This window comes from Microtus oregoni, unplaced genomic scaffold (assembly GCF_018167655.1).
Source record: "Microtus oregoni isolate MIOR12 unplaced genomic scaffold, Mior012 000019F_ref0000042, whole genome shotgun sequence".
Lineage (NCBI taxonomy): Eukaryota > Metazoa > Chordata > Mammalia > Rodentia > Cricetidae > Microtus > Microtus oregoni.
This window is the reverse complement of record NW_024543078.1, coordinates 3,479,124-3,495,071: the sequence shown is the minus strand read 5'-3', so window position 1 is coordinate 3,495,071 and position 15,948 is coordinate 3,479,124. Positions and strand designations below refer to the sequence as shown.

General features: G+C 54.1%; 2 protein-coding genes and 2 non-coding genes across 6 annotated transcripts; 2 read left to right on the top strand and 2 right to left on the bottom strand.

The window, feature by feature from the left end:
* The first annotated feature begins 4,632 nt into the window (after positions 1-4,632).
* On the top strand, positions 4,633-7,217 carry Gamt (guanidinoacetate N-methyltransferase). The gene is made up of 6 exons (XM_041669579.1): positions 4,633-4,938; positions 5,770-5,915; positions 6,003-6,066; positions 6,331-6,398; positions 6,488-6,598; positions 6,926-7,217. Exons 1-6 carry the CDS (start codon positions 4,758-4,760, stop codon positions 7,064-7,066), a joined length of 711 nt encoding a protein of 236 aa, XP_041525513.1. The 5' UTR covers positions 4,633-4,757; the 3' UTR covers positions 7,067-7,217.
* Positions 7,218-8,527: 1,310 nt separating this feature from the next.
* Positions 8,528-14,777, bottom strand: Ndufs7 (NADH:ubiquinone oxidoreductase core subunit S7). Of its 3 annotated transcripts, none has more exons than XM_041669775.1 (8): positions 14,668-14,777; positions 11,565-11,601; positions 10,993-11,061; positions 10,701-10,824; positions 9,821-10,000; positions 9,704-9,750; positions 9,147-9,235; positions 8,528-8,784 (listed from the first exon to the last, which is right to left on the bottom strand). In XM_041669775.1, the coding sequence occupies exons 1-8, from the start codon at positions 14,681-14,683 to the stop codon at positions 8,669-8,671; spliced, it is 678 nt and encodes a 225-aa protein (XP_041525709.1). In that variant the 5' UTR covers positions 14,684-14,777; the 3' UTR covers positions 8,528-8,668. The 3 variants fall into 3 exon arrangements, with proteins under 3 accessions (XP_041525709.1, XP_041525711.1, XP_041525710.1); XM_041669777.1 differs by having other exon boundaries at positions 8,528-8,687; positions 14,668-14,774; XM_041669776.1 differs by lacking the exon at positions 14,668-14,777 and having other exon boundaries at positions 11,565-11,632.
* A 139-nt stretch (positions 14,778-14,916) lies between these two features.
* Trnan-guu lies at positions 14,917-14,990 on the bottom strand. The gene has a single exon. It is a non-coding gene; the product is annotated as a tRNA-Asn (tRNA).
* A 121-nt stretch (positions 14,991-15,111) lies between these two features.
* Trnaf-gaa lies at positions 15,112-15,184 on the top strand. Its single transcript has one exon. It is a non-coding gene; the product is annotated as a tRNA-Phe (tRNA).
* The last annotated feature ends 764 nt before the right edge of the window (positions 15,185-15,948 follow it).

The following is a 15,948-nucleotide window of genomic DNA, read 5'->3' as shown; positions in this document are numbered from 1 at the left end:
GTTCACTGGCTATGAAAAAAATATCAGTGTCCCCCAGTACCACTAACATGGGCAGACAAACTCACTATTGTCTGTTGGTTATCTTCTCATTAGGATAGTCTATCTCTCCTCAAAGCGAGTTCCAGTCCAGCTAGAGCTACAAAGTGAGACGCTATGTCAAAAAGGTAAGTAATAATACTAGTAATAATAATACCCACCTCAAAAAGACTATAAAGACTATAAAGAGAAGAAAAAGCAGTCAGCCTGACAAAGTGAGACCCTGTCTCAAAAAGGTATATAATAATAATAATAATAATAATAACAACAGGGCTGGAGAGATGGCTCAGTGGTTAAGAGCATTGCCTGCTCTTCCAAAGGTCCTGAGTTCAATTCCCAGCAACCACATGGTGGCTCACAACCATCTGTAATGAGGTCTGGTGCCCTCTTCTGGCTTGGAGACATACACACAAACAGAATATTGTATACATAATAAATAAATATTTTTAAAAAAAAAAAAAAATAATAACAACAATACAATAAATAAGCAAACAGGCCGGGCAGTGGTGGCGCACGCCTTTAATCCCAGCATTTGGGAGGCAGAGGCAGGCAGATCTCTGTGAGTTCGAGACCAGCCTGGTCTACAAGAGCTAGTTCCAGGACAGGCTCCAAAGCCACAGAGAAACCCTGTCTCGAAAAACCTAAATAAATAAATAAATAAGCAAACAAATAAAAGGAGGTGATGGCTCAGTTTGTAGAGCACCTGTCCAGACTGACCAAGGCCTGGGTTCTATCCCCAGCACTATATAAACCAGGCATGACAACGCAAGCCTGCAAGATGGAATTCAAGGTCATCCTCAGCTACATGAGACATTCTCAAACAACAACAAAATCAAACAATAAATGCCTCACATGGCCCAAAGTGCTGTTTGTGGCGCCAGATGATGGTAATTCATAAGTACCCAGATGGAAAATACACCAGGCACAAGAGTGGCCCCAGGTGGCAGTGTGAAGCTTCTCTTCGATTATAAAACAGAATAATAACAATTTTGAGCCGGGCGGTGGTGGCGCATGCCTTTAATCCCAGCACTCGGGAGGCAGAGGCAGGTGAATCTCTGTGAGTTCGAGACCAGCCTGGTCTACAAGAGCTAGTTCCAGGACAGGCTCCAAAACCACAGAGAAACCCTGTCTCGAAAAACAAACAAACAAACAAAAAAAATAACAATTTTGAGGAGGGCCTGACTCTGTGTGGGGGATGCAAAATGCAGGGGAAGCAGGACCCTAATACAAGGAAGGTGGGATTGGGGCTCTGAGTCATTGTTCTTACAATCCATAGATTGCTGCCCCCACCCCCAGCAAGACAGGGTTTCCCTGGCTGTCCTGGAACTTGATCTGTAGACCAACTTAGCCTGAACTCAGAGATCTGCCTGTCTCTACCACCCTAGTGCTGGGATTAAAGGCATGTGCCAATACACCTGGCTTTTTTTTTTTTTTAAGACCAAGGTTTAACTAAGTAGGTCTGGCTAGTGTGGAGCTCACAAAGATCTACCTGCCCCTGCCTCTGAGTGCTGAGACTAAAGACATGTTACCATGGCTGCCCCACCTATATATTCTTACAGACTCTTCACAGTTCCACATGGACAGATTGTCTTTTTACCCTGCCCCCATGCTAGCTATCCCTGTGTACAAAAGGGCCCCCAAATGCTCACAGGCCGACATTAAAACATTTGAAGATAGCACAGTGTGGTGATTACACCTTTAATAATCTCAGCACTTGGGAGACAGAGGCAGGAAGATCTCTGAGTTCCAGGATGGCCAGGGATACACAGAGAAATCATGTCTTGAAACAAACAAATAGAATTGTATCTGGGTGTCGGGTCACCCCAACACTCAGGAGGCCAAGGCAAGATCAGCAGCTCCAGGGCAGCCAGAGCTGCAAACTGCAACCCAATCTCAAAAACCAAACCAAAATAAAAACAAAAAAAAATAAATAAAAAAACCACGACTTTTCAAAGCATGCCATGACCCTACATGTAGAGGTCAGAGGAAAACATGCAAGAGATGAAACTCAGGTTGTGAGGCCTAAGGGCAAGCATCTTCATAAAGAGAGTATTGTCACCCTGTGAGGATTGGGTGAGTAAATAGCACTGGAGACTGGGGGACACAAGGCACAGGATGTGGTCAGAAGGACCAGGTGTGAACCCTTTAAACTAATATATTGTTTAGAGACTAGATACTGGGGCTGGGACTCAGCAGGAAGAGTGTTCTTCTGGTAGTCACAAAGCCCTGGGCTCCATCCCCAAAATCACAGGTCTTCCCAGCACTTGGGCTAGGAAGGTAGGCGGATCTCTGTGAGTTCGAGGCCAGCCTGATCTGAGGTTAATCTGGTCTGCATTGTGAGGTCTGTATCAATAACCAAACCAAACCAAACAAATAATTCATTTCCAGAGCTTGGTGCAGCAGCTCACCCCATAAACGGACTGAAGCGAAAGCTGGAGCTCCCCGGCTGGCCTCAAACTCACAGAGACCCACCTGCCTCTGTCTCCCACCATTAAAGGCGCTCCAGGCCAAAGTTTTTGTTTGGAGACAGAAACTTCCCACGTAGCTCTGGTGAGTCCGGAGTGCTGGCATTGCAAAGCTTCCCATTTCATGTTTTAATGAGGTCACATGAGGTCAGCAGAAGGACCACTCTGAGTAGTGGAGTGTAGAGGCCGGTGTGGGGCTGGAGTGCAGTGGGGAGAACACAAAGCCCAGACCGGGCATGGCAGGACACACTGGTGATCCTGGCTCTGGGGAGGTAGGACAGCCTTGGCCATGCTTGGCTGTGTGGGAGCTCAAGGCTCTCCGGAGCCACAGGAGAACTGGCTGCTCTTCCAGAGGGCAGGGTTTGATTCCAAGCATCCATTTGGGGCCTTACAACTGCCAGTAACTGAGCTCCAGGGGATGTGATGCCCTCTTCAGGCCTCCCTGAGCATGGCACACAGAGGAGGCACAGAAGAGAAATAGACCCCACACCTATATACTGCACAGCGGTGGCATACAGACACAACACAAGCACACATAAAAAAATAAAAATAAAAACAACCCCCCCCAAACCCCCAAACAAAATAGAAGCCAGATCATCAGGACTTTTTTTTTTGAGACTGTCCGGGTTCTAACCTGGAGCCCTGATCTTCACTCCACAGCTCTCCCCGTCTGTACAATGAGGGCATCAGCAGACACCACAGCAGTTCATTCTGAGAGCTAATAGTTTTACTATTCCAGACATTCTTCCAGCATTGCTCAGGAAAGCCATCAGGCAGCTACGCCCCACCAGACCAAGCGTTCTAGGGGTAAAATGAAGCCGGTCAGGAGCAAATGCAGTTTAGAGGGGCAGTGAGAGGGCTTATTGGACCACACCAGGCCAGTGCATGTCTAGACCAGCCGTGATGACCCACACCTTTAATCCCAGCACTTCAGAGATAGAGTCAGGCAGAACTCTGTGAGTTCGAGGCCAGCCTGGTCTACATAGCAAGCTCCTGGCCAGCCGGGGCTATATTGTGAGCTCCTATCTCTAAATAAACAAATAAATACAAATAAAAAATAAACTTGGAGGAGCAGCTAGGAGGACATGTTGGGATCAGCAAGTTTGGCAGCTTCTCCAGACAGGACAGTAAATAGCATCCGCGTGAGCCAGTCAGGCAAATGCAGAAAGTCAGGTCCATGGATCTCGGCCCACTCTTGCAGAAGCCTCGGCGTGCACCTGATGGCATATCACACCCTCCACGGCACTGGCCTGTTCCCAGCAAGTAGGACCCGGCCCTCATGGCTCCTACTTCATGGCTAGACAACTAAGCCCCGCCCAGAGCCGTAGGCCCCGCCCCATCACCGTGCCCCGTCCTTTGCAAAAGGCTGAACTCCACCCAAGCCCCCAAACAAAAACCCTAGTTGCCAGACTCCTTGCTTCCAACCCCAGCCCTCGGCCGAAAGATAGGCCCGGGCAGTTCTACCTAGTCCCAAGCAGGCTAGGCCCCACTCCACCCGTGGAAGCAGGCCACTAGCAGAAGGCTACATTTCATCCTATTTCAGAAACACCTACCCCATGGCTCTTTCCCCATCCGTAGCAAAAGGCTGAATACCACCGCCTCAGCCAGCTGGCCCGCTCCTTAGCTCTGTCCCTCATACTTAGCAGAAGGGTGACCCCACCCCATCGCTCTGGTCCCGCCCCTAGCAGAAGGCTGGACTGTGCCCTAGCACAGGCTCCATCCTGTATGGCTCCTGCCTGCATTCCTTATAGAAGACTGGATTCTGTCCCAGCCCACAGGCCCCATCCATAGCAAAAGGCTGGACTCCTCCCCTGCCCACCACTGCAAGATCATCCCCAGCCCATAGATCCGCCCCTAACAGAACTTTATTCTTCCAGCCAGCAGCCCACACCCTAAGCAGAGCCTGCACGCTCCATCTCATCCTCAGGTTCGGACTACCCAGGTCCAGACCAGTAGGAGGGACATCCTCCCAGAGCAAGGCCCCACCCCTTCTGATGGCTCCACCCACCCCAACCCTGGGCCGGACTCCTTCCCCAGGCTCAGCCCTAGCCAGTAGGCCTCGCCCCGCCCGCGTGCTCCGTAATTTGGCGAGACACCCTCAGGGCCTCAGGCCCCGCCCCCGCCCCAGGCTCCGCCCTCCCATCCCAGCACTTGGCTGAACTCTTTTCAGGACTCACAGTCACCGCCCCACCCTGCCTCCTGCAGCCCCGCCGCTCCACCGGCCTGTACTCCCGGCCTGAAGTGCAGAGCCTCACCATGAGCTCCTCTGCTGCCAGCCCGCTCTTCGCGCCCGGCGAGGACTGCGGCCCCGCTTGGCGAGCGGCTCCCGCGGCCTATGACGCGTCCGACACGCACCTGCAGATCCTGGGCAAGCCGGTGATGGAGCGTTGGGAGACTCCCTACATGCATGCGCTGGCGGCGATAGCTTCCTCCAGAGGTACCCTGTCCGAGGAAACTGAGGTTGCAGCTCAGGCGTGCGGGAGTTCCCATGCGTGCTCGTGCCTCAGTTTCCTTGCGTGGACCTACCCCGGGACCACCTTGGCCAGGAAGGGAGGGTGTTGCCAAAATGTGGACGCACATAAGAGGCGCCTGCCTCCAACTGTAACTTCCTCTCTGCCGAGGGAAAAGACTATTACTCTCTGGGGCTGGCTTGGAGGGTGGGTCTTCCGATCACAGCCCTGAGTAGAACTGAGGGACAGAGTGGAGGGGCTGGGGCTGGTCGGGAGTCTCCCTCGACTGTGGCTAAGAATAGCTTGGGAAAACTGAGCAGAGAGGCAGCTGTCTTGGAGCTGTGGTCAGGAACTGCTGGTTGAGAGAGGTTAATTGGTGTTTGGGGCTCCCCAGCCTAAAACAGAGCAGATGGGCAGTGAGCCTCAAGTTCACCCCCGGCAGATGGGGACCTAGGGTCAGGTGATGAATGAAACATGGGTTAAGGGGCCTGCAGGTGTCAGGCATCCAAGCCGGGCTTGTTCCTTGCTAACTCCACAGATAAGGGCCATAGCACAAACAGCAGCGTGGGCAGGGGCTCAGAGTCCAGGGATCCCTGGGACCAGGTCCAAGACAAGAGCTGTGCCTGTCCGAAGCCTCCCAGGCCAGCCACACTGATTGGCAGCTGTCCAGGGCCCACACTATTGTGTTACTTTGTTCTGTCCACCCACACGGTCCTGCTGGCTGGTTATCCTTGAGGCATGTGACTGGCAACTGGGCCCCCCCCCCCATGTCCCCCCCCCCCCAGCCAAGGCAGCCTTCCTGTGTTTTGTACTCCCAGGGGGTCGTGTCCTGGAAGTGGGCTTTGGTATGGCCATTGCGGCCTCCAGGGTGCAACAGGCCCCCATAGAAGAACACTGGATTATTGAGTGCAATGATGGGGTCTTCCAGCGCCTACAAGGCTGGGCCCTGCAGCAGCCACACAAGGTACCACTGGGGTGGCAATCTGGGAGTACCCCGGGGTTAGGTGGTCCTGGGGAGCCATTTGACCCCCAATCTTCTTTCCTTTCCAAGGTTGTTCCCTTGAAAGGCCTATGGGAGGAGGTGGCGCCTACACTGCCTGATGGCCACTTTGATGGTGAGAAGGCTCTGTGAGCCCAGCAAAGGGGCCACGCTCCAAGGAAAATGCTGGCCCTCGGTCCTTCTTGGCAACCATTGCACTATTAGATTGGTGGGGCTTGCCGTCAGGTCTGAGTCCCAGGATGCACGTGGTGTAAGGAGAGGTCCTTTATGCACCTCCAGTGTGCACTGGGGACAGACTAGAGAGGGCAGGAATGAGCAGCTGTGGCTGGGTCAGATGAGGTGTGAGAGGCTGTCTGCCAGGCCCATATTCTCTCTGCAGGGATCTTATATGACACATACCCACTGTCTGAGGAGACCTGGCACACTCACCAGTTCAACTTCATAAAGGTGGGGCTGTGGGTCCAGGAGTGGTGGGCAGGGCGTGGGACACCTCTCTTCCCACAGCCCCTACCCTGTCCACTGGCCTCTCTTTGCAGAACCATGCTTTCCGCTTGCTGAAGCCCGGGGGCATCCTCACCTACTGCAACCTCACATCCTGGGGGGAACTGATGAAGTCCAAGTACACAGACATCACCACCATGTTTGAGGTGCGACCACCTGATAGCCCCGAAGCCTGGAGCAGTGACCTTGGGAGTGACTGTGGTTGACCTGTGACCTCAGAGGCCAGAGGCCTTCAGTGGGTCAGGCAGTACTGCGATTTCCCATTGTTTAAGCCTCCCGTGGAACCCCAGTGCCGGTGCGGCCCCACCCACTGCCCTCTACTTGTGTGGCCACACTTAGCTTAGAGATTGATGCTCTCCTGAACCTGCAGGCTGGCAGTAGGTCTGTGTGATGATGCTTGTCAGGGACTAGAAGCCAAGGTTCTGTCACACCAACCCAACCCCCAGTCCTGTCCCATGTGCCCCTCCCTACAGGAGACACAGGTGCCTGCGCTGCAGAAGGCGGGCTTCCGGAGAGAGAACATTCGCACCGAGGTGATGGCATTGGTACCGCCAGCAGACTGCCGTTACTATGCCTTCCCTGAGATGATCACTCCCCTGGTCACCAAGCACTGAGCGACTGGCCTAGGCTGGAATGAGCGGATATCCTTTTCAGTGCCTTGGTGGGTGGAGTTGTGAGCTCCAGCCTCTCAGCTGTCCCTGAACTGTGACACTCTTGCTGGCCCAGCTACCTTCCCAGAGTTCAGGGATAAAATAAATCCTAACAAAAAGACTGGTGGCTGGACAGTGAGCTGGAGGGAGGGCACATCTGGTTCAGAACATGCAGTTATCCATCGCTGTTGCCCCGTTGCCCTGCCCAGACGTGACCAACGAACCATTGTCCGTTTTCAGCAGGAAGCCCAGCCCACACCAAGCCAGGACACCTTACTCTGCAAATGTCTGCTATCAAATGTACTAACCAGGTCCACACTGCAGCCCCTGCCTGGCCCTGAGAGTGACTGCCTCAGCCTGTAGCCTATACCCAGCTCCTAGAGACCCCTCTGCTCACACCTGCCCTTGCCACAAGAAATCCTCCCCACAGCCCCTTCCCCAGCACTAAGGCCAGGTTCAGCATTTACAACAGGGAGCAGGCTGTCCCTCTGCCTGGGGAGTCCCAACCTTAACAGAGCCTTGTCTTAAAAGCTTGGAGCAGGGCATGTTATGGTGACCTTTAACCCCAGCCCTTGGAAGGCAGAAGCAGATGGATCTCTTGAGTTCGAGGTCAGTCTGGTCCACAAAGTGAGTGTCCCTGTAGGACAACCAGGGCTACACAAAGGGTTTCTCTGTGGTTTTGGAGCCTGTCCTGGAACTAGCTCTTGTAGACCAGGCTGGTCTCGAACTCACAGAGATCTGCCTGTCTCTGCCTCCCAAGTGCTGGGATTAAAGGCGTGCGCCACCACCGCCCGGCTGACCCTATCTGTTAAAACACAAAAAAACTCCCCTTGGGATGGGCAGGCACCTGCCCCTTCCATGTCCTGGGTTGCCAAGATGTACCACCCCAGCCCATCAGCTAGAAATGCCAGATCCTGGGGCTGGAGAGATGGCTCAGAGGATAAGAGCTCTGGCTGCTCTTCCTGAGGTCCTGAGTTCAATTCTCAGCAACCACATGGTGGCTCACAGCCATCTGTACTGAGACCTGGTGCCCTCTTCTGGCATGGAGAAGTCCAGGCTAGAGGAACAGTGTATACTTTTTAAAGAGAGGAATGCCAGATCCCAGGGCCACTGCTGTCACGAGCTGCAGAGTAAAGATCTGCATGGCACAGAGGCTGAGCCATGCAAACAGACCCTAGGCTCCTCCTCCCAGGGCAGACAGCAGGCCAGGGATGTGTCTAGGGGAGTGACTAGCCTGAGCTGCACAGTGGGCAGAAGTCGCAGTCTGAGCCCCAAGGCTTAGGTGTGAGCGCACAAGCCATTGAGACTAAGGGGCCACCAGTTTCCTGCTCCCCTACGGCAGGGCCAGCAGTCCTTACAGAGGGCACAGGACATGCCCAGTGTGATGCCTCCCCACTGGGCCACAGTCCACACAGAGCGCACACACAGGACTAGAGTGGGTTTATTCACACTGGGGTTCCGGAGCTGAGCCACTCGGCCTGGCGGCTCTACCTGCGGTACCAGATCTTCAGCTTCTGCTCACGCTTGATTTTCCGCTGCAGCTGCAGGATTCCGTAGAGCAGCGCCTCAGCTGTGGGCGGGCAGCCTGAAGGACACACATGCTGAGACCCCACGGGCCCACATGGAGGACTCTTGGGGTACTCTGAAGTGTCCTTGCTGTGTTGGGCCTCTCGATACCCACTCTACACAGAGAAGGGCCCAGGTTGTGACTCTGGTGACCAGCGGGGCCCTCAGGAAGACTCACAGAAACTGGACCACTGGGTCAGGGAGATGGGCAGTAAGCTTGGGCCAGGGGCATCTTGAGATTCCAGGTCTCAGAATGCCAGAGGCCTCAGGAATGCAGCTAGGAGCTGCGCCCCCTCCCCATTTAGCTGGCCCTTGTTGCCCTGCAGGCTGCTGCCAGAGGGCCCTGCTGGGGGCAGTGGCCAGTGAGCACAGAGTAAGACAGACTGGGCAGCGGGGGACCGGGACATCATATCTGTCCTTCCGCCCTCCAGGACACAGGACACTGTCTGGTGCAGTGGGGCAGGATGGCTGGCCTCACCTGGCACATAGATGTCCACGGGCACAATACGGTCACAGCCTCGTACCACCGAGTAGGAGTAGTGGTAGTAGCCCCCACCATTGGCACAGCTAGGGAGAGGATGAGGCGGTTCAGATGCAGGTCCACCCAGCCCACCCCACACCCTTCATCCTGGCCCTGGGAGAGGAGAAAATACAAGGGCCAGACCCTACATTCGGGTAAGAACTGGGTTCAGTAAAGGGGGCTTCTAGAACCTTCTGTGGGAAATTGGGATGCAAGTGGCAATGATAATCACATGGAAAAGTGCCCTCAACCAAGCATTTCTGCTGATGGACCTGGGGTGGGACTGTGGGATCTAAGATGGCCTCACAAAAGTCTGGAATTCACTATACAGTAGATGACCTGAAGGTGACAGCCATGTGCCCCTACCTGTGTTACCTGGCACTGGGGATGGAACCCATGTTCCTGCACACTGGGGTGATCTCTAACCTAACCGTGGCCCTTTATGTTTTATCGTTTGAAGCAGGATCTCACTATGTAGTTCAAGCTGGCCTCGAGCTCACCGAGCACACACTCACCTCCCCATGGACACCACATAGCGAGGCTCAGGCATCTGGTCGTACACCTAAAAGACACTCAGGTCAGGTGTCTGTGGGGGGCTGGGCAGGAGAAGAAACCAAGGAGACCAGGTGTACCTTGCGGAGTGCAGGGGCCATCTTGTTGGTAAGTGTGCCAGCTACAATCATCACATCGGCCTGACGCGGGCTGGCACGGAACACCACACCAAAGCGGTCCATGTCGTACCGTGGGGCGGCCATGTGCATCATCTCCACCGCGCAGCATGCCAGGCCAAAGGTCATTGGCCACAGGGAGCTCTGTGAGGGCAGGGGCAGGTCACACGTCCGTTCAACACATCCTCCACCTTGTGGGCACAGTGACATTGAGGGCTTGGCAGTCACATGAGGCTAGTGCCTGCTGCAGACCCAGGACTCGGGTGGCCTCTAAGTCAAGCTGCTGTGCTGGGCACCAGGAATACCCCCTCTTGGAATCCCTGGACTCTATCCACAGTGCATAAGCTCCTCGTGGATCCGGCTGCCCTGCGCCTGCATCTGAGACCCGGCCGATGTGTCTGGGCTGAAACTGCCCTGTCTCAATAAAAAGGCATTTTTATCAGCTCGTGAGATATCTCAATGAGTAGAGGACTTGCCAGTAAGTCAGAGAACCTGGAATGGGCAAGCTTTGTTAACCAATCATCTTTAAGAGGAGGGACCTAGTTAATGTGTGGCTTGAATTTGATCCCTGGGAGCTACATGGTAGAAGGAGGGGACCGAGTCCTTCAAGCTGTCCTCTGGCTTCTACACACATGGTATGGTGCACAGGCATGCATAAACACATACTTGACAAAACAGATAAATATAATAAAATGTTCTTAAGATGTGCAGGATAGCCAGGACCACACAGAGACAGAGGAGGTCTGCTGAAGGCCGTCATCCAGCCATCCGAAGTGACAGCTGGGCGGGCAGCCAGGCCCTTGGGAAGGAGCCTCAGCAGAGCCCTGATGGGAAGGGGACTTACACGGCGTGCCCAGTTGATGAGGTCATCCAGCTTGGCCACCACATACTCGGCCCGGTTTCTGGGAAGATGGGAGGGCTTGGGAACCACAGCCCCCCCTGCAGCCTTGGTCACAGCAGACTGTGTGCTAAAGAGACAGAGCACATGGCATGGGGGAGAGTTGGCTAGGTGACCCCAGTGTCCTGTCTGGGACACACTAGAGAGGCGAGATCATAGGGCGGGGCAGGGTGTAGGCAGCACCTGAGTGGAGGGCCTGGAAGACAGCACTGGGGTCTCTCCCCAAAGGCTGGATTACCTGCTTGGGCCCTCGGTGGCCACACTCTGATGGACTCTGCGCACCTGGGCCACTGTGTCTATGCTGGACCTGCGAACAGGGACAGCGGTGTAAGACCACCAGGCCCCAAGCAGCCGTTCCTTCCCACTTCCTTGCTCACCCAAGGTCCCTGCCTCATCTACGGGCCGTCCTGCTCTCTCAGACACGACCTGTGCTGTGCTCTTTGCGTCTGAGAACACCAGCTGGTCAACGGGCTGTCAGATGTCCTCGCCAGGACAGTCCTGAGGTGCTGTGCTAGAAGCCCTTTACCTGTTCCGAGGCAGCCAGCCTGCGGAGGTCCGGGGAAGTGGTCATAGAGAACCTTGCTGGGACAGGCAGTACGTGAGCTATGAGGGACCCAAGTGTGTGGACAATGCTGTCCCTCCTTGGCCATCGCCCTTCCAGACAGTCCCCACACACCATGTGAGGAGGACACCTGGTCAGCTTTCCTGAACCTGCTGGACACTACAGAGGGGCCCTCCTGGCTCCAAGCCCTGCAGCTCTGTGCTGTGCCCTGACAGCAGGCTGGATTTGTGACAGACAGGCACACTCACCGTAGGCCCAGGATCCGCACACAGAAGAGACCAGGAGCTGGGGAGAGAAGCATAGCAGCTTGGGTCCAGCAGTTTAGTTCTGGGTCACGGCCCTTCCCTGCAGAGCTCCAGCACACTTCCTGAGCCTTGGCTGAGCCTCCCTCTGCCTCCCATACCTCGCCAGGACCCCAGCCAGCTGCTCCTGAGTAACCTGTCCTACATCTCCACACAGCAGGATGCAGTCCAAGGGCAGCTTTGAGGGTGGGATGGAGCTAGTCATGTGTTGGCCTCTTCGCCTCAGCACCCAGGAATGGGGCCTGTTTGCATGAGCCCCTCCAGAGGCCACTAAGATGTGCCCTGAGGTAGCAGGACTGGGTGTTTTGTGAGGACAGATGCGAATCAGGTCTGAAGATGTACAAATGGCATCCCAGCACTTTGGAGATTGAGACAGGGGGTTGCATGATCTAGAACAGCCTGGCTTACACACTGGAAAAACCCAAACAGTATTAAAGACACACAAACAAACAAAAACCAACCAGGGGTGGGGTGGGGTATACAGAGATTAATACAAGAATAACCTCATGAGGTTATGGGGAGGTGACACTTGTGACACCCTGACCCTGAATTCAGCTTCCAGGACCATAGGGTAAGTTTCTGTCACCTGGAGCTGGGTGTGGAGGTGCACGCCTTTAATCCCAGCACTGAGGAAACACAATTGGAACTCTGTGAGTTCAGGGCCAACCTGGTCTATATAGCAAGTTCTAGTCAGCCAGGGCTACACAGGGAGACCCTGTCTTGGTGCTAAAGAGGGAGGAGGCCTCACCTGAGACGGAGCCCCCCCACAATGACTTGGGGACTATTCTGTCTCTGAACCTGGGCTAGGGTTTACAGCTGCTTTCCATGCTGTCCCTCACTTCAACCTTGTTCAGTGATGCTGTTTCCAAGGTCATGACTGTGGCCTGCGGCTTGGACCAAAGGACGGTGACTGTTAGACCTAGACTCCTGTCTGAGGGCACACACCGGCCTTGGTTTCCCAGATGAAAATTTAAGGCTTTGAATGAACTAACAGTGAAGTAAATGCCCTACTAAGTGGTTGGGGTGCCAGCATCAGGCTTTGGTTTTAAGGGCCACAGGGTCTCTCTATGTTGCCCGGGCAAGCTCTCAACTCCGACCTCAAGAGAGCCTTCCGAGCAGCTAGGACTGCAGCAGGTAGCACCAAACCCAGCTTGGACCAGACCTTTGTGCTGTCACGCTGCAAATCAGACGTGGGGCCTTGAACATGCTCAGTGAGTGCTTCAATACTGGGTCACATCCCAGGCCTCTGCCTCTTCCCGCTTTCTTTCTCCTGTTTTTAAAGGGTCTCACTGTGCATCCTTGGCTGACCTGGAACTTCCTAGGGAGACCAGGCTGGCCTAGAACTCACAGGGATCCCAGGGATCCTTCTTTTAAAGCAGGGTCTCAGGGTCTAGCCCAGGCTAGGTTGGTTCATCAGCTTCCTCTTGCCTCAGCCTCCACAGGACTAGGTTCATAGCTGTACCCGACAATGCTCTACCGCAAACATCTTCTTTGCTGCCCTAAAGTATTAATGAAAATTAGCTTTTCCTTCAGATCCAACTATGGGTAGGAAAACACAGCAATTGGTAATAAGGTCTATCACCTGTTCATCGGCAAGTGCACAGCCAGTCCTGAGTGAGCTCAGGAAGCAGCAGTCAATGCCATGAACCCACTCCTTCCAGTCCTCACAGTGTCCATGCCACAGTTGGGCTTGGCATACTGCCCAGGTCTGTAACCCCAGCATGAGAGATGGAGGCAGAGCACCATTAGTTTGGTATAACCTAGGCCACACAGAAAGACCCATCTTAAAGGAAAACAAAATCACCAGGCCGTGGTGCCACACATCTTTAATCCCAGTACTGAGGAAGCAGAGGCAGGAGGATTTCTGTGAGTTTGCGGTCAGCCTGGTCTACAGAATGAGTTCCAGGACAGCCAAGACAGTTTCAGAGAAACCCTGTCTTCAAAACCAACCAACCAACCAAAAAAAGTTCAAGTCCAAATCTGTCATCCTAGCACTTGGGGGGTGGGTGCTGGAGGACCAGGAGTTCAAGGAGGGGGGATGCTGGAGGACCAGGAGTTCGGGGGGGGGGGAATGCTGGAGGACCAGGAGTTCAAGGGGGGGGGGGAATGCTGGAGGACCAGGAGTTCGGGGGGAGGGGGATGCTGGAGGAACAGGAGTTGGGGGGGGGAATGCTGGAGGAACAGGAGTTGGGGGGGGGGGATGCTGGAGGAACAAGAGTTCAAGGTCAGCCTCCCACTGATTCTGTCTTAAAAACAAAACGGCTGGCGCTTAAGTTCCGTTGGCAGAGTCCTTGCCTAGCACACACCAAGCCCTTAAGTTCCCTCCCAAGTGCTGCAGAAATGGGCACGAGGGTGTATGGTGCACGCCAGTCACCCAAGGGGTGGAGGCTTCAAGTTCGTCCTCAGGATAAATAGTGAGTTTGAGGCCAACCTAGCCTTCATGAGACCCTGTCTCAAAGCAACAACAGAACCCGGGTGGAGTGAGACCCGACCGCCTGAGATCGCAGGTTCCTAGTGTCAACAGTGCCACCATCTAGGGGTTAAGACGGTCTGCTAAGGGAAACTTATCAAGGGTCGCTCAGCACGCCAGACTGCGTTCGCGAATAATCCCTGTATATAAAGAGAACGGCACCAAGGCTTCCATAGGGAAACCGAGACATTTGCAATGGTAGAGGCCCTGGCTGGCTGCCCAGGGCTGCGATGGAGGCGCAAGTGCCCGGGTGTGTAGCCTGACTGCCCTGGGTCCGCTCCCAGCCCCGCTCTCTGTGTTTCAAGGACATCAGCGGGCTCCTGCTATCAGTTTCCTGAGGCTGGGAGACAGACGGGCCTCAGCGTCCGACTGGAATCTACCGCAATAACAGGAGGAGGTCCACAGCTGACAGAATATGTGAAGTGGATTCAAACGCACTTCGGCCCGGTCCCGGACCCCGACATTACCGAGGGCTGAGACGCCAACGTGGCTCCCTGCGGCGCTTGGACCCCAAGGTCCCCGCTGCCCCAGCTCGCAGCCCAAGGCCGACCCGCTATCCCGAGCTCAAGGTTCACTCACCCGCCAGCGCCACCATCTTCGCCTCGGCCTTCAGACAACCTCTGCGGTCCGTCCTCCAAAGCGTTCCGGGTCTGGTCCTTAGCGCAAATAGGCGCTCACGGAAACCGGAACACAGAAGCGGAGTCGTTCCGACGCGTTTACTTTACTGCCTGTGGTCGCGCGCGCGCACTGCGAGCTTCCAGCCTCCTGTGACAGTGAACTGCAACAAAAAGAGGGCTTTTTCAGGAAAAAAGGACATCCAAGCATGTGCGTCCCTGGGTGGGCTCGAACCACCAACCTTTCGGTTAACAGCCGAACGCGCTAACCGATTGCGCCACAGAGACAGCGCTGAGGGAAAGCCTCTAGCATAGTCTTACAAGGCTCTGTACACGGGCTGTGACGTGCGCTTGTGCACAGTAGCTACACACGGGGCGGAGTCCGGGCAGGAGCAGCGCTAGCCGGCGTGCCGAAATAGCTCAGTTGGGAGAGCGTTAGACTGAAGATCTAAAGGTCCCTGGTTCGATCCCGGGTTTCGGCAGTTGTTTTGAGTCATTTAATGTATCTGGTATTTTTGAGATTTTTTTTGTTACGTTTTCACCCACAACGCTGAATTTTTCCAATCTGACATTTAATTTTTTAATTATTTTGAGACGTTGGAGATCAATATAATATTCTTTAAATTGGTAGGGTTAAAGCAATTGAGTATGGAATCTAAAAATTTCAGGGTGAAATATTACACGCCTGTCATTCCAGCACATCAGAGAAGCAGGAAGATTGGCTCGAAGTCAAAAAGCCAATCGTCATAATAGTAATAATAATAATAAACAATAAGAAGAAGAACCATCTGGAGTTCCAGTTCCAAGGTCTCTTCTGACCTCTTCAGGCACCAGGTATGCAAGAGGCCAAACCACCTGCACACTTAAAATAAAATCATAATAATCCCAGCACTCAGGAGAGCTCCGTGAGTTTAAAGCCAGCCTCTCTCTACAGAGCTAGTTCCAGGGCTACACAGAGACACCCTGTCTTGAAAAACCTAAACAAACAAATAAGTTAATTAACTTTAAAAAAAATAAATAAGATAAAAAGAATTAAATCCAGGAAGGTGAAGTTCACTCTTCACTATCATGTGGAAGGCTCCGGGTTCCACCCCTGCACCCCGCTACCTGGGCACGGCACGGCACTCCGGCACAGGGGAGATTGTTCTTGGCTACACAGTAGTTTCGAGGCCAGAGGTTGGCCTACGACTCAGAGGGTAAAAGCACTTTGCTGCCAAGCCCAAGCTAGACCGCCGGATTCCACAAG